This window comes from Micrasema longulum, unplaced genomic scaffold (assembly GCF_059751315.1).
Source record: "Micrasema longulum isolate JH-2025_06_02 unplaced genomic scaffold, ASM5975131v1 h1tg000644l, whole genome shotgun sequence".
Taxonomy (NCBI): Eukaryota; Metazoa; Arthropoda; class Insecta; order Trichoptera; family Brachycentridae; genus Micrasema; species Micrasema longulum.
In genome coordinates this window covers 306,058-323,055 of record NW_028277840.1, presented here as the reverse complement: position 1 = coordinate 323,055, position 16,998 = coordinate 306,058, and the positions used below count along the sequence as shown (strand labels likewise).

At 32.4% G+C, this 16,998-nt stretch overlaps 1 protein-coding gene across 1 annotated transcript in view; it reads left to right on the top strand.

Moving 5' to 3' along the window:
* The first annotated feature begins 293 nt into the window (after positions 1-293).
* The window catches only part of iav (transient receptor potential cation channel subfamily V iav), a 54,309-nt gene continuing 37,604 nt past the window's right edge, over positions 294-16,998 (top strand). Inside the window, exons 1-5 of the mRNA XM_088229212.1 lie at positions 294-528; positions 4,097-4,251; positions 8,553-8,775; positions 13,097-13,192; positions 15,310-15,527. Coding sequence (XP_088085338.1) covers positions 402-528; positions 4,097-4,251; positions 8,553-8,775; positions 13,097-13,192; positions 15,310-15,527 — 819 coding nt within the window. The 5' untranslated portion in view covers positions 294-401. The remainder of the gene's footprint in view (positions 529-4,096; positions 4,252-8,552; positions 8,776-13,096; positions 13,193-15,309; positions 15,528-16,998) is intronic.

Sequence of the window (16,998 nt, the reverse complement as noted above, 5' to 3'; positions counted from 1 at the left end):
AGCGAGGTCTGTATGCCAAGATAGAGTGTTATGGCGTTCTATCCTCTCTGCCTACCCCTACGGGGAAACGGCGTGATGGTTTGTTCTTGTTGTTGTTGTTGGCCTGTATAGGTAACTCCGCATAGCTCCGTGTGTCCGGTAAAGATTTGGGTCATCACAATTAATAAATATTATTAATTAGTAAATTTAACCTTGATTAGGAAGTTTGTGCAGCTTTGGAACCGATTATAATTGAATAAATATTATTGAGTGGTTAGGATCAAAGCGCATTTTTATTCATTATTGAATGTGTTTTTTACATCTTTTCTGATTTTAGCGGGTCCTCGAATAGGGGACACAGGCCAGTGCGTGAGTAGGAGCCAGGATGGGTGCCCCGTGACGGCTGAGGTGCATGGAGCCAGATGGGCTGCGGGCCGTGCAAGGGGGCCAGCGCCGTGCAAGCGGACGGCTCCGTGCTGGACAGGGTCATCAGCCAGGCGTCCAACGAGGACCAGTGTCTGCTGTACAAGCTGGCCAACTACAAGAAGGGTATGTGGGCCGGGTTGGGTAGACCAGACCCAGACGCAGACGCAGACGGTTCGACTGATTATATTTGGCTGCGCAAATCCATAAACACATCAAGAAAGCCAAGGCATCCAGGCTCTTAGGAGTCGGGGGCCTCGCTTTAAGGACTGTACAAAAACATTATTTTTAGCACATATTTACAAAGCTACTTTGATAATATAAAATAAACAATCAGACATAGGAACGCGGTTAACGCGGTGAACTCGGGCCCAGAAGTAGAAGAGGTGTTTTAACGCACCGGGCAACAAATAAAACTACTTTTATATTGTGTATGCAGACAATTGGTAGAGTTCCATATTTAATTTGGTAATGTATCCAAAATAAAACAAGTTTATTGGATTATAATTCTACTTTATTTTTTAAAAAATATACAGAGGGTATATTGTGACGCGTTTCGTCTTGTTAGGACATTTTCAAACAATCTTACTTAAATATTTACAAAGCTTCCTTATATACTAAAAATAATTGCTATTTCATGTTTGTGGATTTCTATACAAGCCAAAATAAGTTGAGTATTTATAATTCAATTCAACCTTCCATTATTTAAAAATATTTGTAAGGGTTTTTCCCCAATACAACCAAAATATTCCTCTAATTTACTCAGTATCCCCTAATTGAATTTTGATTACTCTACTTATTTTGGCTTGTATAGAAATCCACAAACATAAAATAGCAATTATTTTTAGTGTATAAGGAAACTTTGTAAATATTTAAGTTAGTTTGTTTGAAAATGTCCTAACAAGACGAAACGCGTCACAATATACCCTTTGTATATTTTATAAAAAATAAAGTAAAATTGTAATTCAAAAAACTTGTTTTATTTTGGATACATTACCAAATTAAACAAAACTACGCCTTTAAAAACTGTATTTTTAGTTATGATATTACCACACGTACATTCTTATTTAAGTAAGAATTTGTACGGTCTAGAGATAGTAACGTTAAAACAAAACCTCTTCTATTTATTTATTTATTTATTATATATATACGGCCTAAGCCAATTACAACAGTTACATGAAGAAACATAAATGCAAGAAACTGAACAAAAAGAACATAAAACTATTTAGCAAAGACAAACAAGGGCAAAACAATAATAGTATGCAATATATTTAAAAAAACGAAAGATCAAAAACTTTGAGCTAAACCATGCCAATCCAACTTCCTCCCACACTGTTTAGTCGCGAAGAGATCTACGAAAAACCGGAAGATCTATTTCAAAAATTTCCAAGTCGTATGATGAATTGACTAATCTACACATTCTGGACATTGGGGCATAAAAACCAAAGTTGCTCTTAGAAGATTTTATAAATAGCAGATTTTGACTTCTGGTGACACGGCTGGGAACATGAAAAGAAATTGATTGCAACAGAGATGGGCCACCACTTAAAGCATTAAGTATTTTAAAAATGCATATAAGGTCCATCTCAGTTCTACGTCTCTCCAATGAAGACAGATTAAGAGATTGCTCTATTTCAAAATAAGAATAATTGCCCCTTTGTAATCCGAGCAACCATGCCACTTTTCTTAAAAAACGGCGTTGGACAGACTCGAAATGGTCAATATGAGTCCTGTAGAATGCAATTATGCTATTTATGCAATTAATTCCTAAAAAAAACTACAGCTCATAAAGGAGACCATAAATAAAGGATGAAATTCAGTTTCAATACCCTTTTATATTTGTTTTTGCTTTATGTACAATGGTTTTCCATTTCTTCCTTAAATGGATTTTACTGTTATTTTGTGTTTGTTGCTAACTTTATTGCTAAATTTCATGTTATCAATAAATCCTTAAAACTTTTTGGATTTATTGACAGAAGCACTGACTCAAAAAATATCAATACCCTTACAACTTTCTTTTGTTCCCTAGTATTCCTCTGTTATCTGGTCTCCATATTATGACGTTTACATAAAAAATATTGAATCAGCTTAACGGCGATTTTTACGAAAGATAGGCTGGAGGTTGGGCTTATCGAGCGATAGAGATCGATATACGTGTAATAAGAAACTAGCTTAAATATATCTTCTATTCAAGACCGTCAAAATAAATCGACCTTCTAGTCCTGTTTAAAAATCTAAACACACTCTTTGACGCGCCAGAACTACTGAACTCAATAAAATTAAATATCCCAACTAGAAACCTCAGACAAAACTTACTTTTTCATACCGATAACCATAGAACTAACTATGGTTTTTATTCCCCTATGCCCAGAATTCTTAGGTCTGCCAACAAACATACCAGTCTTGATTTTTTTTATAACAAATTGTCTTCTTTCATAAAATCACTCAATCAAATTCAATTATAAACACCTCTCTCCCGCTTCCACTCCCACCAAGTCTACTATATACCATTGTATATTTCTACTTTCTTTTATATATTTTTTTTAAATTTAACTATGTCCTTAAAAATGCCCATTGGGCGCACATATAAATAAAAATAAAAACTGAGTATTCTTTATTGAGAACTTGTAGGCTATATGCCTGTTTTCTCGATCATGCAGTGAAAAAAAGGAATGTATCAGTAGGATTGATGTTGCTGAGAGTTGGTGGAGCTCCTACCCCAGTTAGGGAGTGACAGAAAGCACGAGGTTGCTGTTTAATTTAATTTTATATTATTTTATTTTCTCATAAAAACAAAACACATTATAGAATTTATACAATGGTTACATTATGTCGGTAGAAATATATACATTTAATGTGTCTCAATTACATTATGAGTATAATTTTTATTATAACATAATAATATTTATTCTAAGTACTTTTAAAAAATTAAGTGTATCCGTTTTATTATTGTACATGTTAGTGAGGGTGAGTATATATATTTAGGGTGTGTGAGGGTGTGTGTATATGTGTATGGGTGTGTGAATATTGTATTTATGCGAGAGTGTGTAGTGAATATAAGTGGACTTATTGAACAATGATTATCAAAAAAATATCTGTTTTTAAAACCTTAATGAGGAAACCTATCAACCACCTTATCGATCGATGTAAAATTGTTAAGATTGTTAAGAACGCGTATTTATTACATGGCAAATAAGATACAGCACTTGGTTGTGTTGCGCGATCGTAGCGGCTATGATGGGTTGAAGAGACTGCACTGGAACTGAAACTGAATTTACTGAACTGAATTTACTGGACTGGACTGGGCGTTGACTGCACCCTGTGGTCTCTTTACAGGCCACGTTACTTTTTTCGTCATATCTCCATGGTAGGGACGATGTTAATGTACTGCAGGACAAATTCACAGAATATAATGTAATGAAGTCAATTGAAAACGCTTACTTGCTTCTTGGCGTCATGACTATATTTCAGGTGAAACTATTTAGTACGTGTGTGTATATCGATCATGGACTATGAACTCCACATATCTATGCATTTTTATTTGCACCACAGACGAAATTATTTACGAGTTTGAAAATATAGAATTTTAATGCATATGGACTTATGGACGACTCGTAGAATAGTTTTACCTACATTTTATTTAAACCAAGAATAGTTCGAGACATTGTTTGTTTTTTTAATTTTCTTATTTCAGGGGGGGAATTGATAGAAGCTTACAACATGGGTGGTCAAGCAGAGGTAGAGAAATTAATCAGTGAGCAGTTTGGAATCTTAATGTATGCGGAAGGGAAGGGACAAATCATCAATAGGGCAGAGTACTTGCGGTGGAAATTCAGAGATCATAAGCAGGTGAAAATTTTATAAATATTTATTCATTTATTAGGTACAATCTCAGAGTAATACTGCATCAATATCACTATGTTTCGTAGAACGAGAGCGATGTTGGTTAGCAACAAATTGGCGTCCATTTTGTTTAGTTTGACAACATAGGCATAACGGTTCTATCGGGTGTTTTTGTCGCTGTGCTTGGCTTTGTTCGTAAATAACTTTGATATTTACGTTATAATAAATAAAAATCAACTATGGTGAATTGCAGTATGTTTGGTTGCAGCAGTAGGAACGTCAAAGGTGTTAAAGGAGTCAGTTTTTACAGGTAATTGATTTAGAATACTATCTCATGATTTTTGGCATTTATTGTTTCGAATATTCCTTATATCAACATATTTACTTCAGATACCATTTTTTCTCAATTAAGGGGATAAATTTGTGAATTAAAGTATGTTTCATTTATTTATTTCATTTATTTATTCAGATATTTAGAACATTACAGAAAAAAGACCCAATTCATTCTAATTACAATAATGGATCATAAATTGCAGTAGATAGTTATGTTATTAAAATAATATAACAAAATGTAAAAATAAAAATTAAAAGTTAGAAAGTGCTTTCCTAAGGGAAGGTACACTGTCGTGAAATATGTCGACATCCGAGGCGATGCGATTAAGTAGCAAGATTGCTCTACCAACCGGCATAACCATTGGCAGGTTGGTTCTGCATCGTGATAGGTAAAACAATCGACGCTGTCTTTGTCGAAGATAGTTACCAGGTACGAACAGACCTACATCCATCAGAATTTCTGAGTTATGTATGCGACCACCGATCACCTGGAAAAAGTGAACACATAAATGAACGTCCCTCCTCCTCCATAATGACTGATAGCCTAGCATCCCCAGTAAAAAGTTGGTTAGGAAGAGCCGAGGATAATATCCACACTCTTTTAGGTACAGATAGCGCAGCATTTTTTTCTGCACTCTCTCCACCATCAAAGAGTATAGAACCTCGTGTGGCGACCAAATAATGGAACTAAACTCCAAACGACTTCTTACCAAGGAATTATACCATGTCCTCATAATCTGAGTGTTAGAAAAGATCTTGGCATTTCTAAGAACAAAACCAAGCATTTTAAGGGAGTCATTACATAGATTAACTATATGAAGATTAAAAGATAACTGAGCATCAAACAACACCTCGAGATCTCTGGACGTTGAAGCCCTTTCAAGCCTCACTCCGTCCATGAGATAACGATAGTATATTGTTTTGGATGCTCTTGTGTATGCCATTACAAAACATTTGGAAACATTGAAGAATAATGTTTATAATAATGTCTACTGTTGCTAATGAAAGTTGATTACGGGCAATATGTTGGGCCCGCTCTAGGCATCCATATAAAGTTTGAGTTTTTATCGAGTAGAGGTCGATTCAAGTTTTACTCGAAAATAGCAACATCACAATAGCCATATCAGCCGATATCAAAACTGTGTGTCATGAGTAAGATTTTTGAAAAAATTATTTACAATCAACTATACAATGCTGTCCAGAGCATAATTATTGAAAATCAACACGGTTTTGTCAAATTTAAATCTGTCACATCCAACCTAACACTATTTTTAGAATACGTTTCAAAGGTTATGGACGAAAGGGTTCAAATAGATGTAGTCTACACTGATTATTCCAAAGCCTTTGACACCGTTGTACACAACATACTCCTTACTAAACTATGGAGTTTGGGTATTCATGGTGATCTGTACAGGTGGCTCGTTTCCTACTTAAGTAATAGACTTCAATCAGTGGCCATTAACGGGTTTATCTCAAAGGACGTAAGCGTGCTCTCAGGTGTTCCCCAAGGATCGCACTTGGGGCCGCTACTTTTTATCATCTTCATCAATGACATCAGTAAATGTTTTAAATTTGCCAAATTTTTACTTTTTGCAGACGACATGAAAATTTATTCTGAAATCAATTCACATCAAGATTGCTCTAATTTTCAAGAAGATCTTATTAGGCTAAATGAATACTGCAAACTAAATCACCTTAAACTAAATACTAATAAATGTTATGTAATGACCTTCACTAGAAATAAAATAAAAACTAATTTTAACTACACAATTGATAACAATATCCTCTCTAGAGTAAACGAAATTCGCGATCTTGGAATTATACTTGATTCTAAATTAACTTTTGAAGCTCACATTAATGCAATCGTTAAAAAAGCTTATCAAATTTTGGGTTTCCTAATTCGCATAGGCAATGACTTTAGTAATATACAAACCATTAGACTATTGTACTGTACATATGTAAGAAGTCAGTTAGAATTTGCGTCACCTGCCTGGAACCCTCATTATAAAAAATACATTCATCGAATTGAATCTATTCAATCAAAATTTATATCATACTGCAGATTTAAATTAAGGGTTTCAGAAAATGAAACCAATGAATTTCTCACTCATCTTAACCTAAAACCACTGAAAACCCGTAAAAACGTAGCTGACCTTGTATATCTGTACAAAATTATGAATAATCAGGTTGACTGTCCACAGCTCCTATCCCTAATTGGTTTTAGGATCCCTGTAGCGCAGACCAGAAACAAAAACCAATTTCATATTTTTAAATATAAAACTAATGCTTGCCAAAATTCTTATATATGTAGAACTTGCAATCTGTATAACAATAAATTTAACCATATTGATATTAATAATATAACATGCAACAATTTTAGAAAAGTAATTGAAAATCAATTTATGTTTCACTATTTTTTTTTATTTTTTATTTTTTTTAAAATATGTTATTTAATATTCTCTTATATAATATCTTATTTAACCGAAATACCTACCTGTGCAGTTACATTGTGTATGGATATGTACATGTGCATGTGTATGTGAGTTTGATATTTGGTTAATTATTATAAAAACTTTATTTTATTTTAGTTTTTGAGTTTTTTATTTTTATTTTTTATAATTATTATTTTCTTCAATTAAGTTGTTCTTCTTATAAGGCTCAATAATTATCGCAAATGTTATACTCGCTGCATATGTATGTATACTTATTATTATGTTATCCGCACTGTAAAATGTACATACATATCTAAATTTAATATCTATTCTTAACTTCTTATTAGTAATATTTATCTTTTAGCTTACGAGAAGGCCTGTAATTGGATCTTAATATATAATTTAACCTACACTGTAATTAATAAATATTGTAATCTGTTGGCTTTCCAAAATAAAATAAAATAAAATAAAATAAAACATCAACCTTGAAATCGTATCTCAAATGACGTGTGCAAATTTCAGGCCGCTACGACTCGCCGTTTCGGAGATGTGACGGACAAACAAACAAACTCAACACAAGACTTTGGTTCCATGGAGTTGAGATTTATGTCTCAATAAATGTAACATAAATATATTGTGAATAAACTAATAAAAAAATAAACACACACATGTATTTTCAGTTTTGTAAAATAAATATAGGCTAATTATAGAAAAATAAATTGGAATAACCCTGCATACATAGGTACATATTGAAAAGTATTTACAATGCAAATTTATATCAATTTGGCAATTCTCAACCTGAGTACGGTCGATTGTTTTGCTGCGAACAGTAGCTAACTTATCCCTAATAGTTAGGTTAATGGTTTCCTTACGTTTGGGCTCCTTTATAGCTTGGCGCATTATTACTCTGAGGGTACAATACAAATTCCCTTCTAAAAATGTTTTCCTTTTCTGTTGCAACAAATTCAGAACTTTTTTATAACTTAAAATAACAATTAAGTACTTCTCACTTTCATTGTTTTTTTTGCGTAAACGTTACAAAAATTAAAAGAAAAACTTTTTTGAACATGATTTTTTTATTTATTTAGGCTTATCACTGAGGTCTCGGATTTAAAAGAAATATATTATCTCTTAATTTAATCGCGTTGTGGTCCCGTGGCTAGCTTAGTGTCGTGGACTCGCGAATCAGAGGACCGAGGTTCCAACCCTACTAGCCCATTTTGATTTCCATTTTCTAAAAGTTGTTTATTTACAATTCGTTGCAAATGACCCTAACAATCGGAATATTTGGCTAAAATCATGAAAATGAAAATATTTCTTCAAGAAAAATCATATACAATCGTCTCAATTTACATATTTCCTCGGTGACCTGCGTGATGTTATTGTTAAGACGCTTCATTTACGCACGGAATGCTCCGAGTTTTCTCAAGCCCGGGTGCTCTGTGCGTCCTGATCCGCTATGGTGTAGAAAAAAGAAAAAGAAAAATACTTTTCTTTCCCTCTGTTTTAATAGGAATACCATTCTGTCAATTTTTTTTGCAGGTCGTGCTACCCATAGAAGCGTCCCTATCCAGGCACGACCCGCTGTCCCGATGGCACGACCACCCCGCGTGCTGGCAGATGCGCCACCGCGGGGCCCTCGGAGAGTCGCTGCTGCACGTGCTGATCATATGCGACACGCGTGTGCACACGCGCCTGGCCCGCACTCTGCTCAAGTGCTTCCCGCGACTGGCGCTGGACGTCGTGGAGGGCGAAGAGTACTTGGGTGATGTATTTCTTAAGTCGGTTTTTATTGCGTGCCGGTAAACAAACCAAACACGGTTTCTTAGTTGGTACGGTGCTGTGCGCCGCCAAATCAAATTATAAATAAATAATTAGTACCATTAGAAACTATCCAAAAATTTATATTAAAAATAATGCTTCACAAAAATCACACTTTTCCCTCTTTCCAATTGTTCCAAGAAGCTAAACTTTTAGATCTAAGACAAATATATTGTTTTCAATGTTTAAAATATATATTAAGAACCAAAATTTATTTACAAGTAATTCAAATAGATCAAGTCAAAGAAGGAATCGTGTGTTAGAAATACCACATTGTAAAACGAGGCTCGCACAGAGACATGCATATTTTATAGGCCCAAAAATGTTTAATTCTTTTTTACTGATAATATTTCATTGATTCCAAACTTTCAAAATTTTTCTTCTTTTAAAAAACATGCACTATCCTGGATTCAAACTAAAGATATGAACTCTTTTTTTCTAAGATTTATTTTGTTGCCCTTTAATAATAAGGAATATTTTTGGTTTTTTAAAAATATTTTTTAATTACTATAAAAAAAATACCATATTATCTTTTACAGAATATTTTATTTTTTCTTTCTTATGTTATACAAAAATATTCTAACTGTCCATTATTTATTATAGGAGCAAAAATTCATTAACATATTCTTGTATACCCACGAACAGCCATGCCTTTGTGGGATTTTTTTGTTTACTATTTTTCTATTAATATGTATTTCATTGATATGTAATTATGCTTTATTTTTTATATATACTCTGTTTTATTATTATGTTTATTGTAAAAAACAAAAAAAAAAGAATTTTTTTTTTTTTTTTTAATTAAAAAAAACAATAAGTCGTGCATAAATCAGGGATACTTCTACATTTTTCTTTTCCACGTCCGCTCCTGAATGGAGCATGTGGACATCACCAGTTGCCTCCAGGAGACCCTGTTGCCGGCCAGCACTGTCACCTCCTTCCACGTTAATTCAGCACCCCTTAGTTCCGCCGGATAACGCAAAAAAATCGTCATCGACAGCCCTCCAGGAGCCCGCAGGTTTAAAGAAGAGACAACTTGGGCTTAGGTGTTTCTGAGGCATGCGGAGCCCGTGTTCAAGCCAGACCTCTCGCAACAGTATTTTATGAAGAAATGTATGAATTTCGCAGATAACTACAAATATTATAAACCATTTTTTTTAAAACTACCATGACAATAGGGAAAATTTTTTACATTTTTAAAGTAAAAAAGGTCTATGAAATACTGTCCAGAAAAAAAAACAAGTTTTTTGCTAATTGTTAGTGGAATAAAAAATATTTTTAAATTTATAATTTTGAATTCCCGCAAAAACAGTCATTCCATTGGCCACGTCCCTAATACATCACGATTCATGTTTATTTGTTCCTGTGCATTCAAATTTGTTTAGAATCTTGGCGTCACAACTACCAAGGCCAAACATGTCGCGTGTTTCTAGCAAAGTATTTTTATTCAATTTCCTTTTTAAATTTATGTATTTATTTATTTTATTTATTTATTTTAAAGAAACAAACAGTCGACAATGATATTATAACATTTTTTTTAAAATACAGTTCAAAGACAGACCAGCAAAGTTTCTTAATAAAAATCATACAAATTATTAAATTGTGTTACAACAAAAAGATGTGTTTATGTGTATGTGTAAGTGTAGATGTGTTTATGTGTATTAGTGTGGCAGTAAGTGTTCAGGAGGGTGTATCATTAAATAGTAAGTGGGATCGTATCGCAGCCAGAAATAATAAGTCTTAATTTATTTTTAAATAAATTAAGGGGTATGTAAAATATATCAATAAATGAAAAAAAAAATAAAGTTAGAGCAAGAACGATAGAGGAAAGAGTGTTGTGCATAGTCAGTGCCACAGACTGGCAGATGGAATAAATAGTTATTTCTTGTCACGCGAAAGGGGACATTAAGATTAATTTTGGAGGGTAGGTTAAAAGAGTCTACTTTATTATTTAATAAATTATGTAAATAGCACAATTCAGATACAGTGCGTCTATTTTCAAGGGTGAAAAATCCATTTTGATTGGCAGATTGGCTGTAAGTACAAAGCGTTTTATTGTTTTTATAATCTAGGTATTTTAAAAAATTTCGTTGAACCTTTTCAATCCTATGCAAATATTTCTCCACAATATCCATATTGATTTCGAAAATACAATTAATTGTTCTAAATCCATTTTTATCGGTGTTATTTATTTATTTATTATATATACGGCCTAAGCCAATTACAAAAATTACACGAAGAAACATAAATGCAAGAAACTGAACAAAAATAACATAAAACTATTTGGCAAAGACAAACAAGGGCAAAACAATAATTATATACAATATTTTCATAAAAACGAAAGACCTAAGACTTTGAGCTAAACCATGCCAATCCAACTTCATCCCACACTGTTTATTCGCGAAGAGATCTACGAAAAGCCGGAAGATCTATCCCAAAGAATTCCAAGTCGTGTGATGAATTGACTAATCTACACATTCTGGGACATTGGGGCATAAAAACAAAAGTCGCTCTTAGAAGATTTTATAAATAGCAGATTTTGACTTCTGGTGACACGGTTGGGAACATGAAAAGAAATTGATTGCAACAGAGATGGGACATCACTTAAAGCATTAAGTATTTTGAAAATGCATATAAGGTCCATCTCAGTTCTACGTCTCTCCAATGAAGACAGATTAAGAGATTGCTCTATTTCAAAATAGGAATAATTACCCCTTTGTTATCCGAGCGACCATGCCACTTTTCATGTATTATGTTATATTTCTCTATTTTGACGGTATTTTTTTAAGTAGTATTTATGGCATTTTAGCTGGTGTATCCGTGGTACCCCCCTCAGGCACTCGCGGATAATTTTTCACCCTTAGGCTCGGAAAGGTAAAGCTTGTCAGTAGACCGGGAAAACCTAGTCCCATCGGGAAAACCGAAGCGGTTACCACTCCTCCACAAGAAGGGCCGATTAATCAAGACCCGATTGCCGACCAACTGAGGCCGGAGAGCTAGAAACTAAGGTCCTGATTGGCCAAATTTAAACTTACTATTTGACTGTCGTCGGCTAGATTTTACATATCTTTGCAATTTGTTTTTACATATAAGTGAATTAAAATATGTTGTTCGTTCCAAAATTAAGTTTACGTAATGCAAATAGAGTAGGGTAGATTTTATAAAGACACCCAGTAAATAAATTCATTTAACATATTGTAGTAGGTTACATTGTTTCGCCAACAAATGTTTTTTATGCAGTTGTATTATGGACCAAGGGAGTCTCATAAATTTTGTGAAATTGACCGGGATCCTGAACACGTGTTGTCGGCGGCAAAGTCGGAGCTGAAATGAACTAGAGGCGGGATGCAGCCGGAGATATAGTCGGCTCTTTTTGGCACATGCCATTTACGTAAATGATCGATACCGTGGACAAAGGCGACGCTAATTTTTACTATTTACGTAAACATAGATGACATCTCATTGGCTAAGAATGCACCAATTACAGACGACGCTTTACAAAGGGATGCAATCGTTGCGTTGGAGCTGGGTATTTGTGTGTTCTTACAGTTAGTAAATTTGAAATAATTGCGTAAATAATACGAAAATACTTTTGTTCGGTAAATAATAAGATGACACTGTCTTTCCTAAATAGGAATAATGTATTGTAATTTTATTTTAATGTAACATTCATATGTTTTAGCTAGATAAACTAGGGTAGTAGCATTGATTCGTAGAATTTATTTGGAGTTTTTATCATATAAATCATTTTACAGAGTTGTAGGATGTGTAAGTCTATGATAATATACGCAATAATTAGCCTAGGTATTGTGTAATTGTATCTTAAATTAATAATATATGTATGGAATAAAAATAAAGCATAAAAAAGGGATTGTCCTAGAAAATTGGCGCGCCTAGACGCAGTAAAATAGGAAATGACCACAGGGATTAAAGGTAATTATTTAAGCTTAGGTTTCTGACTGAGACGGACAGTTCCAAACAAGAAGCCGCAAGAAAGAGACGAACGGAGATCGCCCAAAGAAGAAATTCGAGATACCATCTGGAGATTCTACAGTGATACACCGCTTTATTTTTAACAAACTGTCTTTGTTGTAATAAAGTGCTGGAGTTAAAAAAGTTCATCAATTGTTTGACTAGAGAAGGAAAGGCGGCCCTCTCACCTGAAAGTTCGGTCTGCTGGTTTTCACGCACCACTGTTGGTTTGAGCACAAACATGTTAAAAGGCAAGAATATTAAAAAATAATGATTATATTTCCTTTTCCTATTAGGAGCCAGTGCTCTTCATCTTGCAATCGCTTACTTCAATAATGAGCTGGTCCAAGACTTGGTAGAAGCTGGAGCTAATGTCAACCAGAAAGCCATTGGTAACTGTTTACCTTTAACTATAATTTTAATTAATATACAGGTGATAATTATTGGAAAATTTAGTTGGTTACTCTACTGCTGATATTTATATTTTAAAAATCAAATAACTTGCTATTCAGCACTGAGTTATTGTCTATGTCGCCCAAACCAAAACCACGGCCATAACTCATTTTACCGGCCAAAACTGTGTTGTCTTTGACTTAATTCATTCAAAATATCTGAATTATGAATGTAACCATCGATCAATTGGAAAAAGGAGAACACCCAAATGAATATAACTCCTCTTCGACGATGATTGGTAGCCCAGCATTTTTAGTAAGAAATTGATTAGGAAAAGCCACGAGAAATATACAGGGTGTTCTTTAAACCCTGTCACATCCGAAACCACGTTGATCAGTATGGGCAAGAAGACATATTGGCATATTAAAAAAAATATTTAGAACGTTAAAATATTAAAATAAAAAATTGTTGCTTTCTTCTGCAGGGGAGAAACGAGGGGGGCGCTGCCGCGCGGTTAACAGTGTGTCTTCTTGCTCATACTGATCATCGTGGTTTTCGATGTGGCAGGGTTTAAAGAACACCTGTATAAATCATCTTTACCACGGTGATTCTTCTCGATACTTACAAAATCGATTTTAAAAAATACCAAAGTTTGCGGTATGTTTTGTTCAGTAAAAATCATGGGGGTTTTTTATTTATTTAGTCTTAAAATAGTACAAACTTAATACACGAATGTTCTAATATTAACTCGTATCTAATTATCATTAAAATATACACTTATTTTTATTTTTTTTATTTAACTTTTTGTACATAATGTTAATTGTACATTGGCGGGCTGGGCTTATTGACAAATAACAATTTCTTACAACCAACCAATAAAATAAAAGTTTTATTTTTATAATTCAAGTTAAAACATATTCAATAGAAATTAAAGATATAAAAAAGGTAAAGAAATATAAAAATACATATAAATGTATTTGTATATAAATTACCTTAAATCATTATTATTACGCAATGGGAAAAAGGCAAAAAGAGGAAAGGAGTAGAGATAGAAAATGTTTCTTCAGACGTGATTTAAACAGAGATACTGTAATTAGATCTTTGATGGTGGATGGGAGATGAGTACACAGTCGAGCCACATGGACACTATATGAGTTAGAGAAGAAAGAGGAATTGGGATGGGTATTAAAAGAGTGCTTTGAGAATTAGAACGAAGAGGTAAACCATGAACTGATAAGCGTTGAAATTTTTCACGCACTATGAAGTACATTGAACAGAAGTGAGAGGGAGTGATAGTCTCTCCGCCGTCTAATTTTGAGCCATTTCATTTGCCTAGGATAATCAGAAATGTTGTCATATTTCCTAAGACCAAAAATATATCTTATGCATGTAATTCTAAAGTTGTTCAAGTTTATCGAGTGGCTCACAGCTTAAATCAGTCATGGAAACATCAGCGTAATCTAGAATGGGTCGTAGTAATGCTTGTACCAGAGTGCATTTAGTATTAATGGATAAGAATTTTCGCAACCTTCTAAGTGAGTGTAGACTAAAAAAAATTGCGGCTTAATTCATTAGTATAAGCTCGCCAGCAGAGATGTTCATCCATTAGTACTCCTAGATTTTTTACGGATTTCCTGTATTGAATATTGGTACCATTGGTAGCTATCACTAAAATATCGCATATAACAAAACATTTGAAACAAATTCACCATATTACAAAACAAAACTCCAAGAATAATCCCGAGAAAAAAAAAACAGATACACAAGGGTAAAGTTGATGCTAAATTACTTAATTAAAGTACTTACTTATTGTAAACAAAGAAAAACCCTTCAATACAATGAATTTCGTTCAACAAAATCCTTAAATCATAATTTTGAAAAACCCACAAAAAAACTTTTTAAGAGCTAACTTATCTGTTTTATATTTTTTTAACTTACATTTAAATGATTTTTTTAAGAGAAAGGAAAAAGGGTTACACTGCATTCATAACTTAAATAAACCAAATTTTGACTATAGTTCTGGGGGCGTTAATTTTGAAACTAGTGCCATTTGCACAATAAAAAAATAGTTAAAATTTATTTTGTTTTGATGGCTTGATACCGCTCCGCATTCCAGGTAGTTTCTTCCTTCCCCGCGATCAGCAGCGCCCGAGGCCGTCGCGCATCACCGACTACGAGGGCCTGGCCTACCTGGGAGAGTTCCCCCTGGCCTGGGCGGCATGCTGCGCCAACGAGTCCGTGTACAACCTGCTGCTGGACTCTGGAGCCGACCCTGACCTTCCGGACTCCTTCGGAAACATGATCCTCCACATGGTGGTAGTTTGCGACAAACTGGTAATTTACGTATTTATTTATTTATTTATTTATTTATTTATTTATTTATTTATTTATTTATTTATTTATTTATTTATTTATTTATTTATTTATTTATTTATTTATTTATTTATTTATTTATTTATTTATTTATTTATTTATTTATTTATTTATTTATTTATTTATTTATTTATTTATTTATTTATTTATTTATTTATTTATTTATTTATTTATTTATTTATTTATTTATTTATTTATTTATTTATTTATTTATTTATTTATTTATTTATTTATTTATTTATTTATTTATTTATTTATTTATTTATTTATTTATTTATTTATTTATTTATTTATTTATTTATTTATTTATTTATTTATTTATTTATTTATTTATTTATTTATTTATTTATTTATTTATTTATTTATTTATTTATTTATTTATTTATTTATTTATTTATTTATTTATTTATTTATTTATTTATTTATTTATTTATTTATTTATTTAGATATATATATCAACGGTTTATAAAGAACCTTTTACAATAAAAAGTTTTACAGAAATAATCACAGCAGTGAATTCATTATGTTATATATAATATGAAATAAAACTATATAATTCAACTAAATAATTAAAACTAAACAAATTAGTAATTTTTTTTAAACTGCAAAAAAGAAACATACAAATATAAGATGACAAATAAAAGATAACAAATTGAAGTAAGGAAACCTTATGTTCTAAATATAAATATAGCAAATTAAAATTGAGAATAATTTAACATAAACATAAAGTGACTAGTATTTAGCTAGGTTATAATGAAAAAGAAAAATAATGCTACAATAAGATTTTATAAATAATACGTTTTTTTGATCAATGTGAAAGCTTAAGTAATCTTAATAACACTTTTATATTAACAGTTGGTTGGAATTCGGCAATGAATCCACAAATGTACAATTTATATATAAAGAAATAAAACAAAAATACGTATTTAAAAAACCAAAGTTAAATTTATTAATATATTTTTAAATAAATTCATACCTTTTCTAAAAAATAACGAGTGAGATTACATTTTAATGCATTTACAGAGTATATCGGTATTACAGTAACATTCACCACTATGCCTATGTTTGAACATCCATATTTCTTCAATTCTTCCACCTGTTGATTTTAGTGTAGTTAAAGAGCTGAAACCTGTATTGTTGCGAAGAGATTTATCTGATTAAATTAATTTACATTCTAGGCAACGCCTAAAAACAATTTTCTAATTTTTAAACGTATTCTTGGGCTAGTTGGTTTTATCACAATATTTTGAGTTTGTCCAAATGTTCTTAGACAAAATACTGGATTTCACCCCCTAGGAAGTAATTAAGATTTACAAACTAAAATTACAGCTTGCTCTCTAACTTCCAATCAGCTTATAGAAAATTCCACAAAACTGAAACGGGACTGTTGTAGATTCTATCAGATATAACTTTAGCAAATGAGTCTGGAAAA